This window comes from Opisthocomus hoazin, chromosome 4 (genome assembly GCF_030867145.1).
Source record: "Opisthocomus hoazin isolate bOpiHoa1 chromosome 4, bOpiHoa1.hap1, whole genome shotgun sequence".
NCBI lineage: Eukaryota > Metazoa > Chordata > Aves > Opisthocomiformes > Opisthocomidae > Opisthocomus > Opisthocomus hoazin.
Window position 1 is genome coordinate 10,761,493 of NC_134417.1, and position 17,597 is coordinate 10,779,089.

At 39.1% G+C, this 17,597-nt stretch overlaps 2 protein-coding genes across 10 annotated transcripts in view; one reads left to right on the top strand and one right to left on the bottom strand.

Moving 5' to 3' along the window:
* DAW1 (dynein assembly factor with WD repeats 1) overlaps window positions 1-8,101 on the top strand; it is a 32,697-nt gene extending 24,596 nt beyond the window's left edge. For all 4 annotated transcript variants that reach the window (XM_075417325.1, XM_075417326.1, XM_075417328.1 and 1 more), the window contains exons 9-13: window positions 1,431-1,533; window positions 1,952-2,066; window positions 3,152-3,228; window positions 4,787-4,949; window positions 5,607-8,101. In XM_075417325.1, the coding sequence (XP_075273440.1) occupies window positions 1,431-1,533; window positions 1,952-2,066; window positions 3,152-3,228; window positions 4,787-4,949; window positions 5,607-5,641 (493 nt within the window). In that variant the 3' untranslated portion in view covers window positions 5,642-8,101. The remainder of the gene's footprint in view (window positions 1-1,430; window positions 1,534-1,951; window positions 2,067-3,151; window positions 3,229-4,786; window positions 4,950-5,606) is intronic.
* A 2,291-nt stretch (window positions 8,102-10,392) lies between these two features.
* SPHKAP (SPHK1 interactor, AKAP domain containing) overlaps window positions 10,393-17,597 on the bottom strand; it is a 75,801-nt gene continuing 68,596 nt past the window's right edge. For all 6 annotated transcript variants that reach the window (XM_075417936.1, XM_075417931.1, XM_075417934.1 and 3 more), the window contains 3 exons: window positions 16,616-16,668; window positions 16,347-16,531; window positions 10,393-12,599 (listed from right to left, as the gene is read on the bottom strand). In XM_075417936.1, the coding sequence (XP_075274051.1) occupies window positions 12,456-12,599; window positions 16,347-16,531; window positions 16,616-16,668 (382 nt within the window). In that variant the 3' untranslated portion in view covers window positions 10,393-12,455. The remainder of the gene's footprint in view (window positions 12,600-16,346; window positions 16,532-16,615; window positions 16,669-17,597) is intronic.

A 17,597-nucleotide genomic window follows, 5' to 3' on the forward strand; every position in this document is an offset into this window, starting at 1 on the left:
CATATGTGAAATTTCACTGGAAATGGAGGGCTAAAGCAGTGTTATCAGGACTGAAGCTGATTTGGGGGGGAATTTTTTTTTTAATAATGGAAAATTTTTATGGCATTTCACAAGCATTTTTTCTGGGTTCTTTCTGATTGTGTATCTGATAGATGTGGTTTCTGTGAGATGCTCCACACGTTGCTATTTATTCTGCTTATTGATTGGATATTTAAGTTGGAGCTTGAAACTTGCACTGCCTTTTCAATATTTGGAAACTAAAGCTTTTAAATTAAAACTTTTCCATCATTAGGTATGTTAGGCACTAGGTATTACAATAACAGCAGTCTTCATGGCCAAATAATATGTTCACAGAATTAGGAAGTTTTCTGGTATTGTTTTCTGCTTGCTGATTTCTGTTTTTACTGTAAAATCATCTACACAATTACAACAATGCAAGCCTCACACCATTAGAAAGTAAAAGGAATAATTCTGTGAAATGACATGAGTATAATCAAGGTTTTGTTATCATAAACAAATAGAAAGTTCAGTTATTCAGGAGATTTACTTTGCTGTTCATTTAGCACAGATATTAATTTAGCTACTCTTATGTATCTTATGCAATGAATAAAACCAGTTCTGTCACTTAAATTCATTTAGTTGTTTTTTTTAGTTGTTAGTTTATCCGTTAGTTAAAGCAGTCTTTCTGTTAATGATAGTGGTATTAGCATTGTAATAATAACCTAATTTACTAATCTTTTAAAATATATATAAATTAATCTTTTTAGGGTTCGTTGCCTTATAGGCCATTAATTCATAGGAAGAAACAATGGCTAATTGTATCCTCTCTATTCAGCTAAAGCTGAAGATTTTAATGGAACTAGTATTGCCAGCCTTGTGCAGCAAGAAGTTTAGGATTAATGAGGATTAGAAATCGTGTTTCAGTTTGCCTGTCATTTGCCTGTTCCTTGGGAACATGCTCACATTAAGTACCTGATTAAGTTCCATTTGATCTTCAGTGGATTTTATAAAAGGTTTAGATTATATGGAGTTTTAAAGATGTACTGTTTATGGTTCATTGAAGTGGGATAATGGGAGACGAATGTGGAAAAACTTGCTGTATGTGCTTTGTATGTATATGAATACAAGGAATCTGTCGCTGGCACTGGAAAGTCATCACGTTTCACTGGTAATACATTCACTAAAATATTTTTAAAATAGAAGGGAGGACTTTTCCATTTTATTCCTTACTGCCTCTCTGTCTCAAAGATAAAAAACCAGAATTGACGTAGTACTAGAATCCTAAATGAGCTGTACCACTCCATTTAATTGCTTTAGTGGATAAAACGGTGAAGACTTGACACCTTAGCTATACCATTTTATAAACTTACTTATAATTTATAGGCGTATATCAAAATGCACACTAAAAATGTAAATTCACTTTTTTGTAGGATGTTACATGCTTTAATAGGTCACCGAGGAGAGATTAGCAGTGCACAGTTCAACTGGGACTGTTCTCTCATTGTCACTGGATCGATGGACAAAACATGCAAGGTAAGAAAGCGGAGTATGTACTGAATGTAGCTACTTGGTATATAAAAATGTATCTTTTCTAAATGGAAAAGCATTATTTTAAACTAGTACATTTAATTCATTAAAGAATTTACAACTAAATGCAAAACCTATAAGCTTATTCATTTCAGTGAAGTCCAGTTAAATAACAATGTATATTTTAAGGTTCATTTAATCAACACACTGAAATAGAAAATATATATGACTTCAATAGAAAATATATAGGACTTCATTAAACTGACTAAACAGTGACTCTTTATTGACTTATGTCCAGGTTTCATGTTAATACATTGTAAGACATCAGAAAGGGCATATATATGTTGCTTAATGGATCTAGTAGATATCTATCAAGTAAATTAGTCAAAATAAATGAAAAAATTACCTTTATTTACCTATGCAGCTGTGGAATGCTATGACTGGGACACATATAGCAACTTTAACAGGTCACAGTGATGAAATATTGGATGTCTGCTTTGATTATGCTGGCCAGCGTATTGCAACTGCCTCTGCTGATGGTGAGTGAAGGGGCTGGGACTGCTATAAGGTTTGCAATAGTAGCATAAAACATCTTTGTCCTTTTTGTTTGGTTTTGCTTTGAATATAGCTTGATGAAAGAGAAGTATTATGACTCAAAACTATAGATCAAGCAATGTTTGTTGCACTATAGAAAGTTTAGCATTAAACTTTAGAAGTTTTCTCCAGTGAAAATTTTCTTATTTTTCACACTTTAATCAACTCAGTATGTCTTTCCCCTTAAACTTCAAACTTGTAGGGAAATATTTCACTTGTGGCTGGAAATGCATTTTAAATGTTTAGGTGAGTAGCTTTTGAGTGAATTTTGATTTGGGTAGCTGAAATTTAGGCTTAAATGCAAAAGGTAGTTGGAATTTCAATGGTGGGTTTGCTGCTAGGCTTCCCAAATGCACAGCAAGAGAATACACAATAAAGACGTAGTGAAAGAAGCAATTTTGTTTTGTTATTGGTGTGCAGCACTTTTGCGTGCTTTTTGTTTTCTTTAGGAATCGCATTAAATAGTTTGTATTCACCTGCACGGTGTTATATTATAGCACATAATGACAATACTGTATTATTTTTACATACTTAAGTGTTTTGATTTGCACTTTCAGAAACAGGATACCAGACTGGATGGGGGACACTATTTGGATCTGATTTGCTGCAGTTGCTAAATTAAGACATAGGACAATGTAAAAAGTTTCCTGAAATGTAATCAATAGCTTATTAAATATAATTAATACCTTATTAAATAAATTGAATACCTGAAATATAATGAAAGCTTTCTGAATATATTGTACGTGCATTCTGAAATTGCAGACTTCAGCGGTCCATGTTCTTAGTGGACATTTGTATTCAAATTTTAGAAGTTTTCCAGCAGAGACCGTTAAGAAGTCAACCTTTTCCAACTAGATTACAGATCCTTTTTGACATACTTTATCCTTGGAGGAAACTGTATTAAGATTATCTTCTATTTCTTTTGTAATCAAACCTGAGGGTGGGGCCCTTACTACCTTATTAAAATGTTCTTATTGAAATGCATGCTTAAGAATAACAATCACAAATGGCTCCTAATCTACTACAACAGGATCAGCAAGAGTCTATCATGCGGAAACAAAAAAGTGCATTGCAAAGCTAGAAGGGCATGGAGGTGAAATTTCAAAGGTAAGTTGTTTGTTGTTTGCACCTTTTCATATTTGATTATGTGTGACATCCAATCCACCAATTATTCTTTGACACAGGAATACTGTTAAAGAATGTGGTGGTAAGATTATTAATATTTAAGATTGAGAGGTCTGGCTAAAAAGTTAGCTTTACTAAAAGAACATTCATTTTGACTAAAAGCTATCAGTCAATGAGTGTTTCCAACCCCCCACTTCTGAGCTAAGAGTGTAGTGGGTGTGCCACTCCTATAGGCTCCACCAAGGGCCATCTCTCCATATTGTCATGTTATTTATTATTTGATTGCTTAAAATTGTGGCAGTTAGAAAGCTACTTCAGAAGTCCAGCCCTACCAGGGATGGACACCTTGTTTAGTTAAAATTGAAATTATTGCATTTCCTTACCTCTTTCCTTTTTCTGAAACAATATATGGGTTCGGTCTCCGCAATCACTTGGTAGAGAACAGGGGAGCAAAGAGAGTTCAGTTCCAAATGCAGTTAGTTACTTCCAAAATTGTACGTATTTTTCAAAGTTTGTTATGTAATGCTTGCAGCTTTCCGTTATCCTTTCAAATGAATAGCTTCACCAGCTTCCAGGCTAGTATACTAAGTCTGTGCTGCTTTTGTTTGATGTATTTTTGTAATTGAAATATTAGTATTTTGAAAGCAGGATCGTTCTTAGTGAACAAAACTCATATGCTTTCATTGTTTTGATTTGGCTATTATAATCACTGGGCTGATGAAGTTCAGAAGGGCTAGTCTTTCCTCACTTAATATACTCAGTGCAATATTTCACACTCTGTGGATGCACTGAGGAATGCAGTCTGAATACATGCTGGCGTGTGGGTGGGTTAGGGACAGTTTCCATCAGGGTCCTTAGTGCTGGCGTGATTTCATGGCTGGATGTGAAAAGCTGCTCATCCGGGACTATGTTGACAAGTCAATCTATTTCTGCAGATGTTCTGTGTAGCTGTGATCCCTTGGAAATTTATTACTTGGAAATTTGAATTCTGGGGAACAGGCATTTTACCCTCAGTAATTAAGCAATTTTGCATTATATAATAAACCTGGTATTGTACGGTTAGTGCTATAAAAATATATCTGATTATCTGGAAATGCATGCAGTTTTGGCAATGAATGTTTAACAGGTATGAAGACATCCTAAAAAATGAGTGGCCTTCAGCGGAAGTTTTGATATTATAGAGACGTATGTTATTGAATGTAGAACTCTATAAAATATATATAAATTTTGCATTGGAATAATGATAACATTTAAATAAAATTGTTGCAGTTGTAGAGCAATTGAATTTTGGGGGATAATGTTATGAAGTCTTTATCCTATAGTAAGGTCGTTGTATATAGACCTCTGTACATACACAAAGTTTTCAGCCACAGAAGTTTGTCAGGGTGACTCTAGTGGAATACTATCCTGAATTTTAGCTGAAAAACTGAATGCAAGGGTTGCTGGTCTCTATTTTGACTTTTTAATCACTAGATATCCTTCTTCTTCTAGGCATATTGACTCGCAAAGTAATATAACTCTTTTCTATATCTTTTTAAAGATATGTTTCAGCCCTAAAGGCAATCATATACTAACAGCCAGCTCTGATAAAACAGCTCGACTCTGGGATGCTGCTACTGGACACTGCCTTCAGATATTAGAGGGTCACACTGATGAGATATTCTCCTGCGCTTTCAATTACAAAGGCGATATAATCATTACAGGTAGCCAATATATTCCTTTTTTTTTTCTTTTTTTGAGAGACGTTTTAAAACTTCTTATGGAAAAAAATTAGAGTTTGAAAAGTGTCCTGAGGCCATATCCCACTTGCAAGTACCAGCAGTGACTTTAGACACAGTCAAGAAAACCTAGAAACTCACTTTGGAACTGAGGCTTAAGTGAATACAGCCATGAACAAATTTGTGTAAAGGCATGGGCATACCCTACCATCTGTCCTATGGGCGTGCACTAGCCCCAGGCTGGTGACTAAGCCATTTTCTCACAATACATTGCAGTGAGGGAAGTCTGCATGAACAACATGCAAAAGCTTTTTAAAAGGGGAACACACCTTTTGTGCAACTGGCATTGCATTCTGCTCAAGTTTGGTTCACTTTGGACAAAAAGTCACGGGAGTGGGAAACGTGAACAGAGTATTTGTGATTGCTTCGATCTTTTGACTGAATGACCAAAATAAGGGATGCAGGAAGATCTCAGCTAAAAATATTGCTGTAGGTCCTGCTGTCTCTTCCTAGTCGTGGACAGAAAAATATTCCTCTTGCTCCTTGGCATTCGAGGTAGATTGTTGATGTAGGTGTTAACAAAAATGGGTAAGTTGTGCAATACAGCTGAATGATTGTCTCACAATGTGTTTTTATTGCTAGGGAGCAAGGACAACACCTGTAGAATATGGCACTGACTGAAGACAAGGAAAGATCTGGTTTGGTATATGCCTGCTTCATGAATTTCATAGTCAATAAACTCAATCTTTAAGACCTGTTTTCTTTTACCCTCTTTGTTCAGCTTCAGCTTTGCAGAAGTAGAGAAGTTACTTAGCTTTTGATAGGTTTGACTTTGCTGATGTCTGGTAGATATGGAATCACAGAATCACAAAAAAGTAGAAGTTGGAAGGGACCTCTGGAGATCATCTAGTACAACACCCCTGCTCAGAGCAGTGGCAGCTACGCAGGCTGCCCAGGACCATGTCCAACGGGGTTTTTTATGTTTAAATGGAATGTTTTCTTATATTTCAATTTGTGCATATTGGCTCTTCACTGGATGCTGCCAAGAAGAGTCTGGCTCTGTTATCTCAGCACCTGTGAGAAATCATGATTAGTGTGAATGAATCCAGTAGGATGGCCCCATTTGTTTGTGTGTAATTTTTTACCTGTAACCCTTTTAATAAAAAATAGCATTATGATGCTCTGAAGTCTAAAAAGGGTGTTGTTATGCACCTGCTCTGGGTACTTTTGTATTAATTTTTTTTGTTGTGTAATAAAGTATTGAGTTAAAATGCCAGTTTCACTACTTGTGATACAACGTCCCACTTAATATTTCTGGGCAAAACCAGCAACCGTTTGTGAACTGCATTGCTATTAACTATTGCATGCATGCTGTAGTTAAACTCACACTCACCCCCCTTTCTTACTTGCCCACATCTTCCCATTCATTCTATTCCTTTCTGCTCAGCCCTCATGCTTGTGTTTTCATCTGAGGTAAAAAAATAATGTGGGTGGTGAGTCCAACTCTGAATCCTAGCCCAAAAATTATGGCCACCATGAAGAACCTCTACAGACTGAAGATTTGGAGCCAAGGATCATGACACAAACTGAGATATAGATGAGGAACTCCTACAAGTTATTTACCACCATGCAATGAACTCTGACCCAGGTTTATCTCTTGCTAGCAATTGCCAACAGGCTTCATCTGTGCAGAGCTCTCCCCACCTCCTAGCAGAGCACCTGAAACTGCAGTTGCTCTTTGCAGGGGAGTAACAGTGAAGGAATAGAGCCCACTGGTCTTTTCCAGCAGCCTTGGAAGGAGGATGAAGAGGCAAAGAGGACAGGATTGAACAAGAAAGGAAGTGTACAGCAGAGAATGAGCTTGCAGGTTTTTTGTTTATATTGTATATCTCTGGGTGGTTATGGACTTGACTTCTAAATGTTGTTGAATTTAATAGGAAGTTACTAATGCTGATGTGTTCTGAACTATCTCTGAGTGCTTGCCAGCATCCTTGTGTGTAAATGAAGAAACAAAAGGGCCTGTCAACGCTTGGCAAATATCCTGGTTGTTTCAAGTAGTGTCATGTTGTGGGAGAACTAAGCAGTGTGCTGCAGATCATTTAAAATTAAGCCTTTGCCAGTAGGCAGAGTGGCTGATATTAATGTTAGGGTAATGCTTGGGGTGTTCTCTGTTGTCTTGTGCAAAGACTTACGGTATCAAAAAGAGTATCTCCATAATCCAGAATTGAAAGGGGCAGGAAGGGCAATGCAGCTCTGTGTTACTTCAGGCATGCCCTGTGTCCCTAGATCGGTTTGCACTTGTACTTACAGGTGTGATGTAGGGGATTTCTGGCTGACAAAAAAGGAGGAAAATATGTAACGAAATGTGTACAAATACTGCTGCACAGTTAAAAACTGAAATTTGACTTGCTGTGTGACCATCATAAACTAAAAAAATTCTTTGGACTGAGATTAGGAAGTAGATTTTTTTTTTTTTTTTTCTTTCTGGTTGGGTTATTTTCTGTTGTCATTTCCTTTATGATTTATCTCTTATACTATGCTAGGTATTCAGTGAATCAAACATCTGTAGTAGCTTTTGGCTTTGACCTTGTGTCCTACTTTTATGCAAAATTGCACATAGGCGGAGGTTTCGTAGACTAAGCGGTGGACTGGGAGGCCATCTGGGCTCCATTTCTGACTCTTCCCTAGATTCATGGAGTGAGTAGTATTGCTTTCAAGGCTCAGCTATCCAGGTTTCCTGCTCAAATGTGAAATACTTTCACATCTGGTGAGATACCAGCACTGCTGAAACGTGTGCTGACTTGGCGCCTCCTAAGAACTTCAGTAGTACTCTAGGTACAATCATCTGAATGTATTGATGTTAGGTTCTCTGCACCTTGGTTTATTCCTCCATAGATTTAATAAATTATAGAGCTGTGTGCTAGGAGTGCATTGTATAGATGTATCATCCTGAAACCATTCTGTGTCTCTGCTAGCAGCTTGATCCATTTCTCTTAATTCTGCTTCAGTCCCTGCAACCAAAATAGCAGTAGTGTCTGGTGCCTTTCAAATCTTATCAAAACATTTGGCTTCTACATACCTTACACTCTCCCAGCTGCTGCTGTAATCAGTGGGTGGTTGGAGTGGGATGTGGCTTTCAACATTACCCTGAAATGCTGGCAAAATCAATTCACTGTGACCTTACTGACAAAGGATTACCTTGGGAGACTCCTGAGGTGTGCTGCAGTCAGGACTGTCACAGTGGAAAGATTATTTGCTCTGTTGTTTCTGTCCTTTAGACCTCTGAATCCTTCCAGTATATACCTCTGTAAAGGTACAAGTTTGTTTTTCTGGGAAAGAAGCCCTTAGCTTGTATCATGTAATTTCCCCAGGACAGAACATCCATTATACAAGACAAGGATGAGGATTTCTGTGTAAGCATACGATGTGTACTTGGACTCTTGACATAAGCTTTTTGTATTTCTTGAGATTCAAATTCTTTTCTAAATAGGTGAGGCTAATAATACTCATACCCACTCATGCTTTAAAAGTGGCATTTTGTGAGAGTTTCTTTTTCGGCTCCCTTCATGTAATCACTTGTGTTTCCTGGGGAGTTAGTGAAAGGATATGAAATATGTCCTGCTCGGTTATATTTTCCAGTTTGCTGCACTTTACTGTCTAATTTTCATCTGAAGTTGGGAGGAGGGCACAGTATCCATCAGCCAGACCTGTCTTTGCTGCAAATTGTTTTAATTAGTTTGACAGTGCAGCTGTCTAATTTAGCTGTCTGTCCTGCTAAATGCCATACAGCTGCAAGTTGCTTTCTGAGGGCCGATTCCTCATGATGGCTGGCTTCAGAGTGGGTTTGAGAAGTAGAAGTAGTGGCATTATAAGGTTGCTTATACTTAGTGAAGGGTTAGGAATGGCTCTGGCTTGAATTAAAATTCTTAAATTGGCTAGTATGGATGTGCTTTCCTTCTCAGCTGGAATTTGTTTTATTTATTAAGTAGCTCATGTGGGCTCTTTATTTCAATGGAGTAGCGGGGGTTCTTTCCCTGACATTTTGAAAGTCAGAGCACATGATTCTCGGTGACATTCCTATGCTTGTATGTTGTGCAGCTCTGCATGAAACTGGACCAGAGAAACAGTAAAATTGCCCTCTTCTAGAAAAATCATCTTCTGTGCTGAATTTAACAGGATAGCTGTAAATTGGTGACCGTTTTTATCATAGACCATGATAAAATAGTTAATTTACTTAAAGACAGCTGAAAATCTCCAGTGTTATGACAAAATGGAGAAAGATTGTAATTTTTTGATTTCTAATGATCTCAACGTTAAAAGCACCCTCAACAAAACCAAGCTTAAAGTGCAGGTTTTAAATACTTATTTTTCAGTAGGTATTTGTCCTGTGTTGGAGTTAATGTGTCTACAGGCCAGCTGCTGCTCTTCCTTAGGTGAGTGGTGGAGTCAAGGCCAGGGTGGAGGGTGCCTTCCCGAAGCAGCCGGGCAGCGCAGGAAGGCGAGCGGGGCTGCCCGGGCTGGGACCAGCGCTGCAGCAGGGCTGAGGTCATCGCTGCCGCTCCTGTTGGCTGCCTCTGACAGCATCTCCCGGGGCTCGTAGGGTTTGCCTTTAGTACACTGTGGCGCCTCTCGTCCAAGCACTTATCCAGCTCCCACTTGAATGTACATGCAAGTTTTGCATCCTCTCAGTTGACAAGGCGTCACCTCTCTCTGTTTGCTTTGAATCTGGCTCATATGAATTTCCTTTGTTGGGCCCCAGCTTTTGTACTGGGAAAGATCGTGAGCAGCCACCTGCTCCACACCCTCCTGGTATTAACAACCTGCATCATGCTCGTGTTTGCAGAGAGGCTGAACTGCGCATACTTGACTCTGAGTTTTACCTGAAATTGTATGTAGTATGAAGTTCTCATTTATGTGTAATTAAAGTTGACTTTCATTTTTTTTCAGCCTTTTTTAATGGTGGATGAGTCCTGTTCTTATTTACTCAGCAAACTGTTGGTTTAATTTCCTGTTTAGCAGTAGGAATACCCTTACACCTAGGCGTTAGGGCAGTAAATATCTGTGCAAACGTAAACAAGTAGAAGAAACTCCTGAGCTCCTGCCTCCCCACCCCCTGCCCATTTTGCAGGTACAGAAAGCAGCTAGAGCAAGCACTAACAGAGATTTGGTATGTTGGGAGGTATTCTGGGGTTAATCCTCGGCAATACACATGTAATTTCTCTTGATTTTACTCTGCTACTAAGAATGTTACGATTAGCCTTGTATCACCTGAATGATTTGTGGAACCTGAGTAAAGCCATAGCTTTGGTACTGAGGTGACCCTGGAGCTTGCTCTGATTTGTTTTGGTGAGGGCCATGGGTCAGGTCTTTCATTCAGAAGCAGAGCTTTTAGCAGCGACAGGGATGGCAGGCAAATATTATTTAATAGGTCAAAAAACCCATAGCATGTTCACAAAATTTTTAGGAAGGCAAAGAGTACACACATTATAACATAAATTTATTAATAAATTGCAACATTAAGAACTACTGTACAGAGAAACTGCATCACACTGTTACAATTCTGTCATGACATTTGTGCTTTGTAGGATAAGTAAACATTTATTCTATCACAGCAAAAAATTGTCTACTGACAACTAACTGTATTTGGTTTAAAAAATACACTTTCCCATTTATTAACTCGAACAAAGCACTTTAAGTCTATAATACTTGGTACTTTTTATTAACTTTCCACCTCAGAAATGCCGAGCATTCGGACTCGCCACACGTGTGGGTGGGAGTTACGGATGGTCAGCGGTTCTTAGGAGCGGGCTCAGTGACTGCACAGCTACGCTCAGTGTATGCAATAAACCCACCTTTATCTTGACAGTAAAGCGACCTTCGCTGGTTTGTGTGTACTGCAGAGTAGATGTAGAATTACTGATGTTGTTTAATGTTCCACGTTGGATTTTGATTCACTAACAATTCGTATTTAGTAACAAATGAGTGATGCAATCATGCAAGATTAGGAATGGTTTTAAAGATAAAATTGAGAATATGGCTCTTTTTCATAAATTATTTAAAACTACTTCAAAATTTTCAAAAATACTTAGTGCAAAAGGATAGTTTTTTTTCAAGAAATTTCAGAAGCATATACTGTTATATGGAAAATAAAACATCTCTTAAATATTTTATTGGGAAAAGCAAGCAGGTTTTTTATTACACTATTTGGGTAGGGAGAGACGAAAGATAAATATTTTCAAAGAAAAAAAATTACAGAAGAGCTGTGATGTGATAAATTAATTTACCTTTAAATTCAAAACCAACCTCTTTGGCAGTCAAGCGAATGTATCATTAAGTGCATGATACTAACAGGTCATTTCAACAAGACAATACCATAGCATATCTTCTCAAACAGTTATATATATGTTATAGGAATGTGAACTATCACATATAGTCCAAACGTGTATATCCAAAATGAACAAGTATCTCTGCTGAAATTTTAATAATAATTTTGCTTTCTTGTAAGTTACAAAAATTAACAGTAAGATTTTAATGATGAGATGGTAGTCTTTTCAGATATGCATTTCTTCACCTTATTAACTATTTATTTGGTTAAACTAAAAATAGTATTTTTTTCACTGCTTTTAACTGATATGTAGCATGTTACTTAGTGCTTTAAACAGAAGCACCTTAGGTAACAAATGTACTATCATTACTCCCCCTTACCAGGTAGGGACGCTGAGGCACGGAGGTGAAATGACTTGCCAAGGTTGCACGGCAGGTCTGTGGTGGGACGGGGCTCGCAGGGCTGTGTTCAGGGATGTACCAGGTGTAGCTACACAGAACTGGGCTACCTCCAAGTGAAAAGGAATGAGTTTTTTAAGGATAATAACTGAGAATCTAGATTTTATTTCCATGGGGAACAGCTATGGAAGAGAAGGAATCGCATCGAAAGAAACTAAAATGTGTTTTCAGCAGCTTTTTATCATGTTGTCTAACTGCAAAGTTCTTAAGTGTTCCCCTTAGCAGCCTACGGGGATTTGAGGAAAAAGAAAAAAAACTTATCGAGGAACATGGGTGTCTCTAGGCATCCTGGAACACACTCTGGTTCTAATGGGTAAACTGTACAAATACTGGTGTTTTAAAACTGAATGTTAGTGTACTATCCCATTTTAGCTGATTGATTTAATCAAATTGAGGAAAATGGAACATATTACATACTTAATGAAGCCTTTACTGTGTGGTCCATTAATTCAGAAGGCTAAAAATCCACCCCCTCCGTGTACAGTACATCTTATCACACAATGTCAAGAGTCCATCATGATACAGAAAGACACAATACGCATTGGCTGCACTTCACTCCTTGTTCAGTCGTGGAACGGACGTGTGCTGTTTCTGTAGGGTTTGAATATCTTTGCTCATTTTATTCAGTGATGTTCGGATATCAGCATTACACAAACCACTGCTTATTTAAACTGGAGTAAAACAAAAACACTGAACAGGTGCACTTCCTTAACCCAGTTCGAGCAGCCAGTCAAACAGGCTTGGCGTCGTCTCTCTGCCTTCCTCGCTGAGCTTGCAGTACTGCACCACGGCATGAAAGATGTCCCCCACTTTCCAGGACTTCCGCTGAACTAATTGCACAACGTCTAAAAACTAAATACAAAACCAAAACAAAACATGCTTAGGATCTGCTTGACATTTTGCTAAGGATTTGCTAAATGAATGCACACAAACTACTGTAAGACCATCCTTTGCAACCGCACTGCTCTACGGGGGAGTGGACACAATCCACCACATGGCAGCATAAAGGTTCTTTCTATTTATAAAACTTCACTTCTGAAGTTCCATAGCTCCCCGAAGACTGGTCGGATCTCATGACATTTTCTAAATTAGCTGCTCTTATCAATTATTTCTTCTTTATTGCAATGAAAGTAAGAACAGTGCAAGTGAGCTTGATAAAGGATCACAACTTTCCTTGTTATTGACAACTCACTGTCAAAATAATGGAACAGTGACTATCGATTTTAAAGAAACAAAGAAATCTCTATTACCATTACCTATATTTTAATTTATATTTAATTTTCTGTATTTCCACATATACATGCCACAGCATTTTAAATATTCACATAGCACTGGTGAGAGGGAATTCTGGGTAAACTTCTGTCACATGGAGACATTTGCCACAGTTGTGGTCGAATCACAGAGAGGATCCACATTTGTGTGTTTTTTTTTTTTTAACTCCCAGCTAAACCCAAGGTTAAATATATGTTCTTAAGCAGCTGTAAAAAACCCTGAATTTTGTCCACTTTGTACTTAACAATGGGCTTCACAGTGTCATACATCTGGTCCCGTCTTTTTCTGAAGCACATAAATGAAAATCAAAGCTTTTCATTTCTTTGAATTTCACAATCAATATCTAATTAGCTCACTCCTTCTGCGTTTCCAGCTTTAAACCACACAAGAAAATATTGTGTGTGTCTACTTAGTGTAGCTGTTTGCTATTTACATACTGAAGCCTAAACTTTTAATATGTATTTTAATGATATTTAATAGGCACGCGATTTCCAAGAGCACTGTTGTAGGCAGGATGTGCTTCATTATTCTCTAGTGTATTTTTGCAATTGAATTAACTGTTTGCCAAAGCACATGGGTAAAGCTGACAGCTGTTTCTTTAATTAGATGCAATTTGGACTGTTGCTGCTGAATGCATTTTAAATTATGTTTATGATTCCCAAATGCATGTACTCGAGAAAATCAAACAATATCTCTGCTACTCAAAATGATCTTCCCATAGACATTATTTTAAAAGACCAAAATACTGATTTGTAACACTTTTTTCATTAATTGATTTGAATACCGTGGCACTTTTTGTAAGTCTTCAGGTTTGAACCATTCTTGCTGACCTTGGAAAAGTTATTCTCGAAATGTAGATGGTGTTTGGTGGTGCCTGCACCGGAGCCTGAACTCACCAGTCAGGAACAGCGACAGCCCGCACCTCCTGCGGCTGCTTGGGACTTCAGGCTTGCTCGTGGTGCTCTGGCTCCGACTGATACTGTTGTCTCAAACGGATTCGTTACCCGGCGTGCAACGTACAGCACGCGCACAGAGCCGAGATACCAGTTTGTTTCATGTGAACTCAGAGGTGGGAGCTGGGTGGTAACGCCACAAAGCCAGCACACCTGGTTACAACCACGCTGCAGATTTATACAGTCAAAAGCACCATTTCTGCCTGTTAGCCTGCCCTCCTGCCAATGACTGGTTAGCTCTCTTCTCACTTTGGTTTAAAGATACAGTACTCCTAAAATTTGCTGTGCATGCTCAGTATATAAGGGTCTCTGCTCGGGCCAGGGTCTCCAACTCAAGGGGCGTGATTTTTAGTGTTATAATGAGGATAGTTCGTTTAAGGGCTCTCTTTATCATTCCTCTGCTGTTAGTTCCAAATTTTTCAAAAACATCTTAATTAGTTTACATATTTTTCCAAGATATACTTTGTTCCCAAGGACAGTAGTGCCTGATTAGATGTTTCTGTATCAGCCACTCCCATCAACATCTTGGCCTTCTGTTAACCCTAGAGTACATATTCTAGCTAAATAATTAGCTCAGACTGACCTTCTGTGCACACTTGTGTAATGCTGAGTTCAACCGACTGCAGTACCTCAGAAGGTTTCTCAGTTCTTACAGTAGTATGTGGCTGGCTGCCTCTGTCTGGAAATAGACTTCTGCTCTTGGAACGGTGCTTGGTGGAGGCTAAGCTACACCTGAGCAGGAGCAAAGGCGTACGGACACGCATAGCACTTTTTTATTGCCGAGCCAGAGGAGGTGCTTCATAATTTCCATACAACGATGCAATGTATTTTGATCGGTCAGTCTAATTTTCCAAGTAACAGATGCGTGATTGCAAATATGACTCCATTGTAAACACTGGTTGTTTACTGCCTCGGCCAAAACTGCCTCTCAGGGTAGTAATACCACGAGGCTACGCCTGCACGGGTAGGTCCATCCTCTGAACTTCCGAGTAGCTCTGGTGCAGAAGTTGTGTAGTCTCGGTATGCAAGACACAGAACCTGAGCTAATGTAGGTTACCTTTATTTTGCAGTTAGTCTCTTCTGTACATTTGAGCAGTGGGCCTGTTCCTTGGTGAGCAGTGACCTATTTCTGCCAGGACAGAGTGACTACAAAGGCCATGTACTTGGCCTTGGTAGACCTCGCACCGATACAGGAGGAACTGTCAGGCTGCCGTGGCACTCTGCCGTATCCCCAGCTGTAGCAATTTATGAACAGCCACGCACAGGCTCAGACCTGCCTGAGGCTGCCCCAATCAGCATTGCAGGCAAGGCAGAACCTGCATAAGGACTAAGGAATTTCAAAGCTGAAAATCTTAAGTACAACTTATGTCTGACTCTTACTATCACTGAGTAGCAGAACTTTGTATGTGTGATATCTACACTTGAGTGACTTTTATTTTTTAAGCTTTGTGTTTAAACTCTGTGTTAGCCACCTGCAACCCTTCAAATGCAGCCACATAAAGGAACCTTTCTGTTAATTCTGCCTTAGGCATTGATACTTAATGCATCATTGATATGAAAAAGTGAACAGATTCATCAAAGTGTCTTTTAAAGGCTTTGGAGAAGGTCTCATGGTGATACTAATTGTTGTGCCACGGACGTACTACTGAATGTCTTCTTTCACATACCTTAAATTCTGACACATTTAATCCTCTCCTCCATTTCTGTAATAAACTGTAGCATTACTCGGCACTGGTGAGGCCACACCTGGAGTACTGTGTTCAGTTTTGAGCCCTACACTACAAGAAGGACATTTGAGTTGCTGGAGCATGTCCAGAGAAGGGCAGTGAGGCTGGTGAGGGGTCTGGAGAACAAGTCTTGTGAGGAGTGGCTGAGGGAACTGGGGCTGTTCAGCCTGGAGAAGAGGAGGCTGAGGGGGGATCTTATTGCTCTCTACAACTACCTGAAAGGAGGTTGCATTGAGGCAGGTGTTGGTCTCTTCTCCCAGGTAACCAGTGATAGGACGAGAGGCAGTGGCCTCAGGTTGTGTCAGGGGAGGTTTAGATGGGATATTAGGAAAAATTTCTTTACTGGAAGAGTGGTCAGACATTGGAATAGGCTGCCCAGGGAGGTGGTGGAGTCACCATCCCTGGAGGTGTTCAAAAAATGTGTAGACGTGGCACTTCGGGACATGGTTTAGCAGACATGGTGGTGTTGGGTTGACGGCTGGACTTGATGATCTTAGCAGTCTTTTCCAACCTATGATTCTATGATTGCCATCTTGCTGTCATGCAGTTGGTGTTGCATCAGCTTTTAAGCTCAGTGACTTCAATAAATCATTACTGGTACCGTGATTAAAGTGAATTAATAGTATGCCACATTCTGTAAATACTACCTTTTCAATTCTGTTTTCCTGAGATTTCTTAAAATAGATGGTTGGAATTCCAAGTTCAGAAGCGGCTATCCACTGCAGGGTGGCTCGCAGCTCCGCATCAGGGCACTCCGGTTCCAGATCAAAGTTTATCACTAGTAGGTCCTTTTGGCAATTGGCTGTTCCCACTGAAAGCCCAGAAGTACTTTCTGGAAAAATAATCCCTACAGTTACTTTGCAATTATTTGTGTTAACTTCAAATTGTATGCTTTGGTTGATATGGTTCAACTTACCCTCTGTATTTTCTGGCTGTTCTTTAAGGAAAACCTTTTCTTCTACTAATTCACTTAGAAACAAACAACAACAAAGTTTATTAGTGATATTTAGGAACAGTCTACTACATTGCTTCATGACGGATAAACTTCTCCCTCAATGTAAGACCTAGAAAACTGCAAGAAAAAAGTTACATAGGATGAAATAATAAAATGCGGAATATATTTCAGTTATTTAATCTATAAACCAGGAAAAGCTATGGGAATTGTAGCATTACTCCTGTAATAGCATGAAGTACTTGTACTAGTTGCACCGTGTATTACATTTCACCAGGATCTGTGTATCTTTACAGCTTACGTAATGAGAAACAAATGACATTATGGTAAGACACAGCACGTCCCATCACCTGGGGGGAAATACTGAACTTCCAATGTCTGCATTTTGCAGTGCTACACTCCCTGGCTGAATCTTTTCCAGTCTTCCTTTCTAGTTTAGTCTTTTGTAGTTAAAAACAGTCATAACTACCAATGACTTCATCTACTGCTCGTTTTAAACACAATAGCTGCTTGGATAAACAAATTCTGTCTTACACCTTGCAAAAATTTCCAAAGATCTTAATTTCCTATGTACCATCTCTTTCTTGTTAAACTACAGGGAACAAACTCCTGGCACATGGTCACTGCTCAGCTTCTGTTTCTGAACACAATATGCACGCTCGTGTACACGTGGCAGGAGACCACAAATTCCCTACTGATGTCACAGCTGTGGCATTGATTTTATCGCTGCTGGAGGGGCAGCCCTTACAGTACACTTTCCAGACTGTCCCATGCTGTCCTCAATCCGGGGGGAAGGTTGCAAGTGTAAGGTTTTGTTTCTAGCATGGGAGGATGCTACTCTTGCCACCCTTGTTCACAGGATTTCAGGATCTCCCCCAAGTCTTCAAAGAATCAAGATTATATATACGCGTGCAGCAGTTAATGCAAGACGTGAGCGAAAAGAATA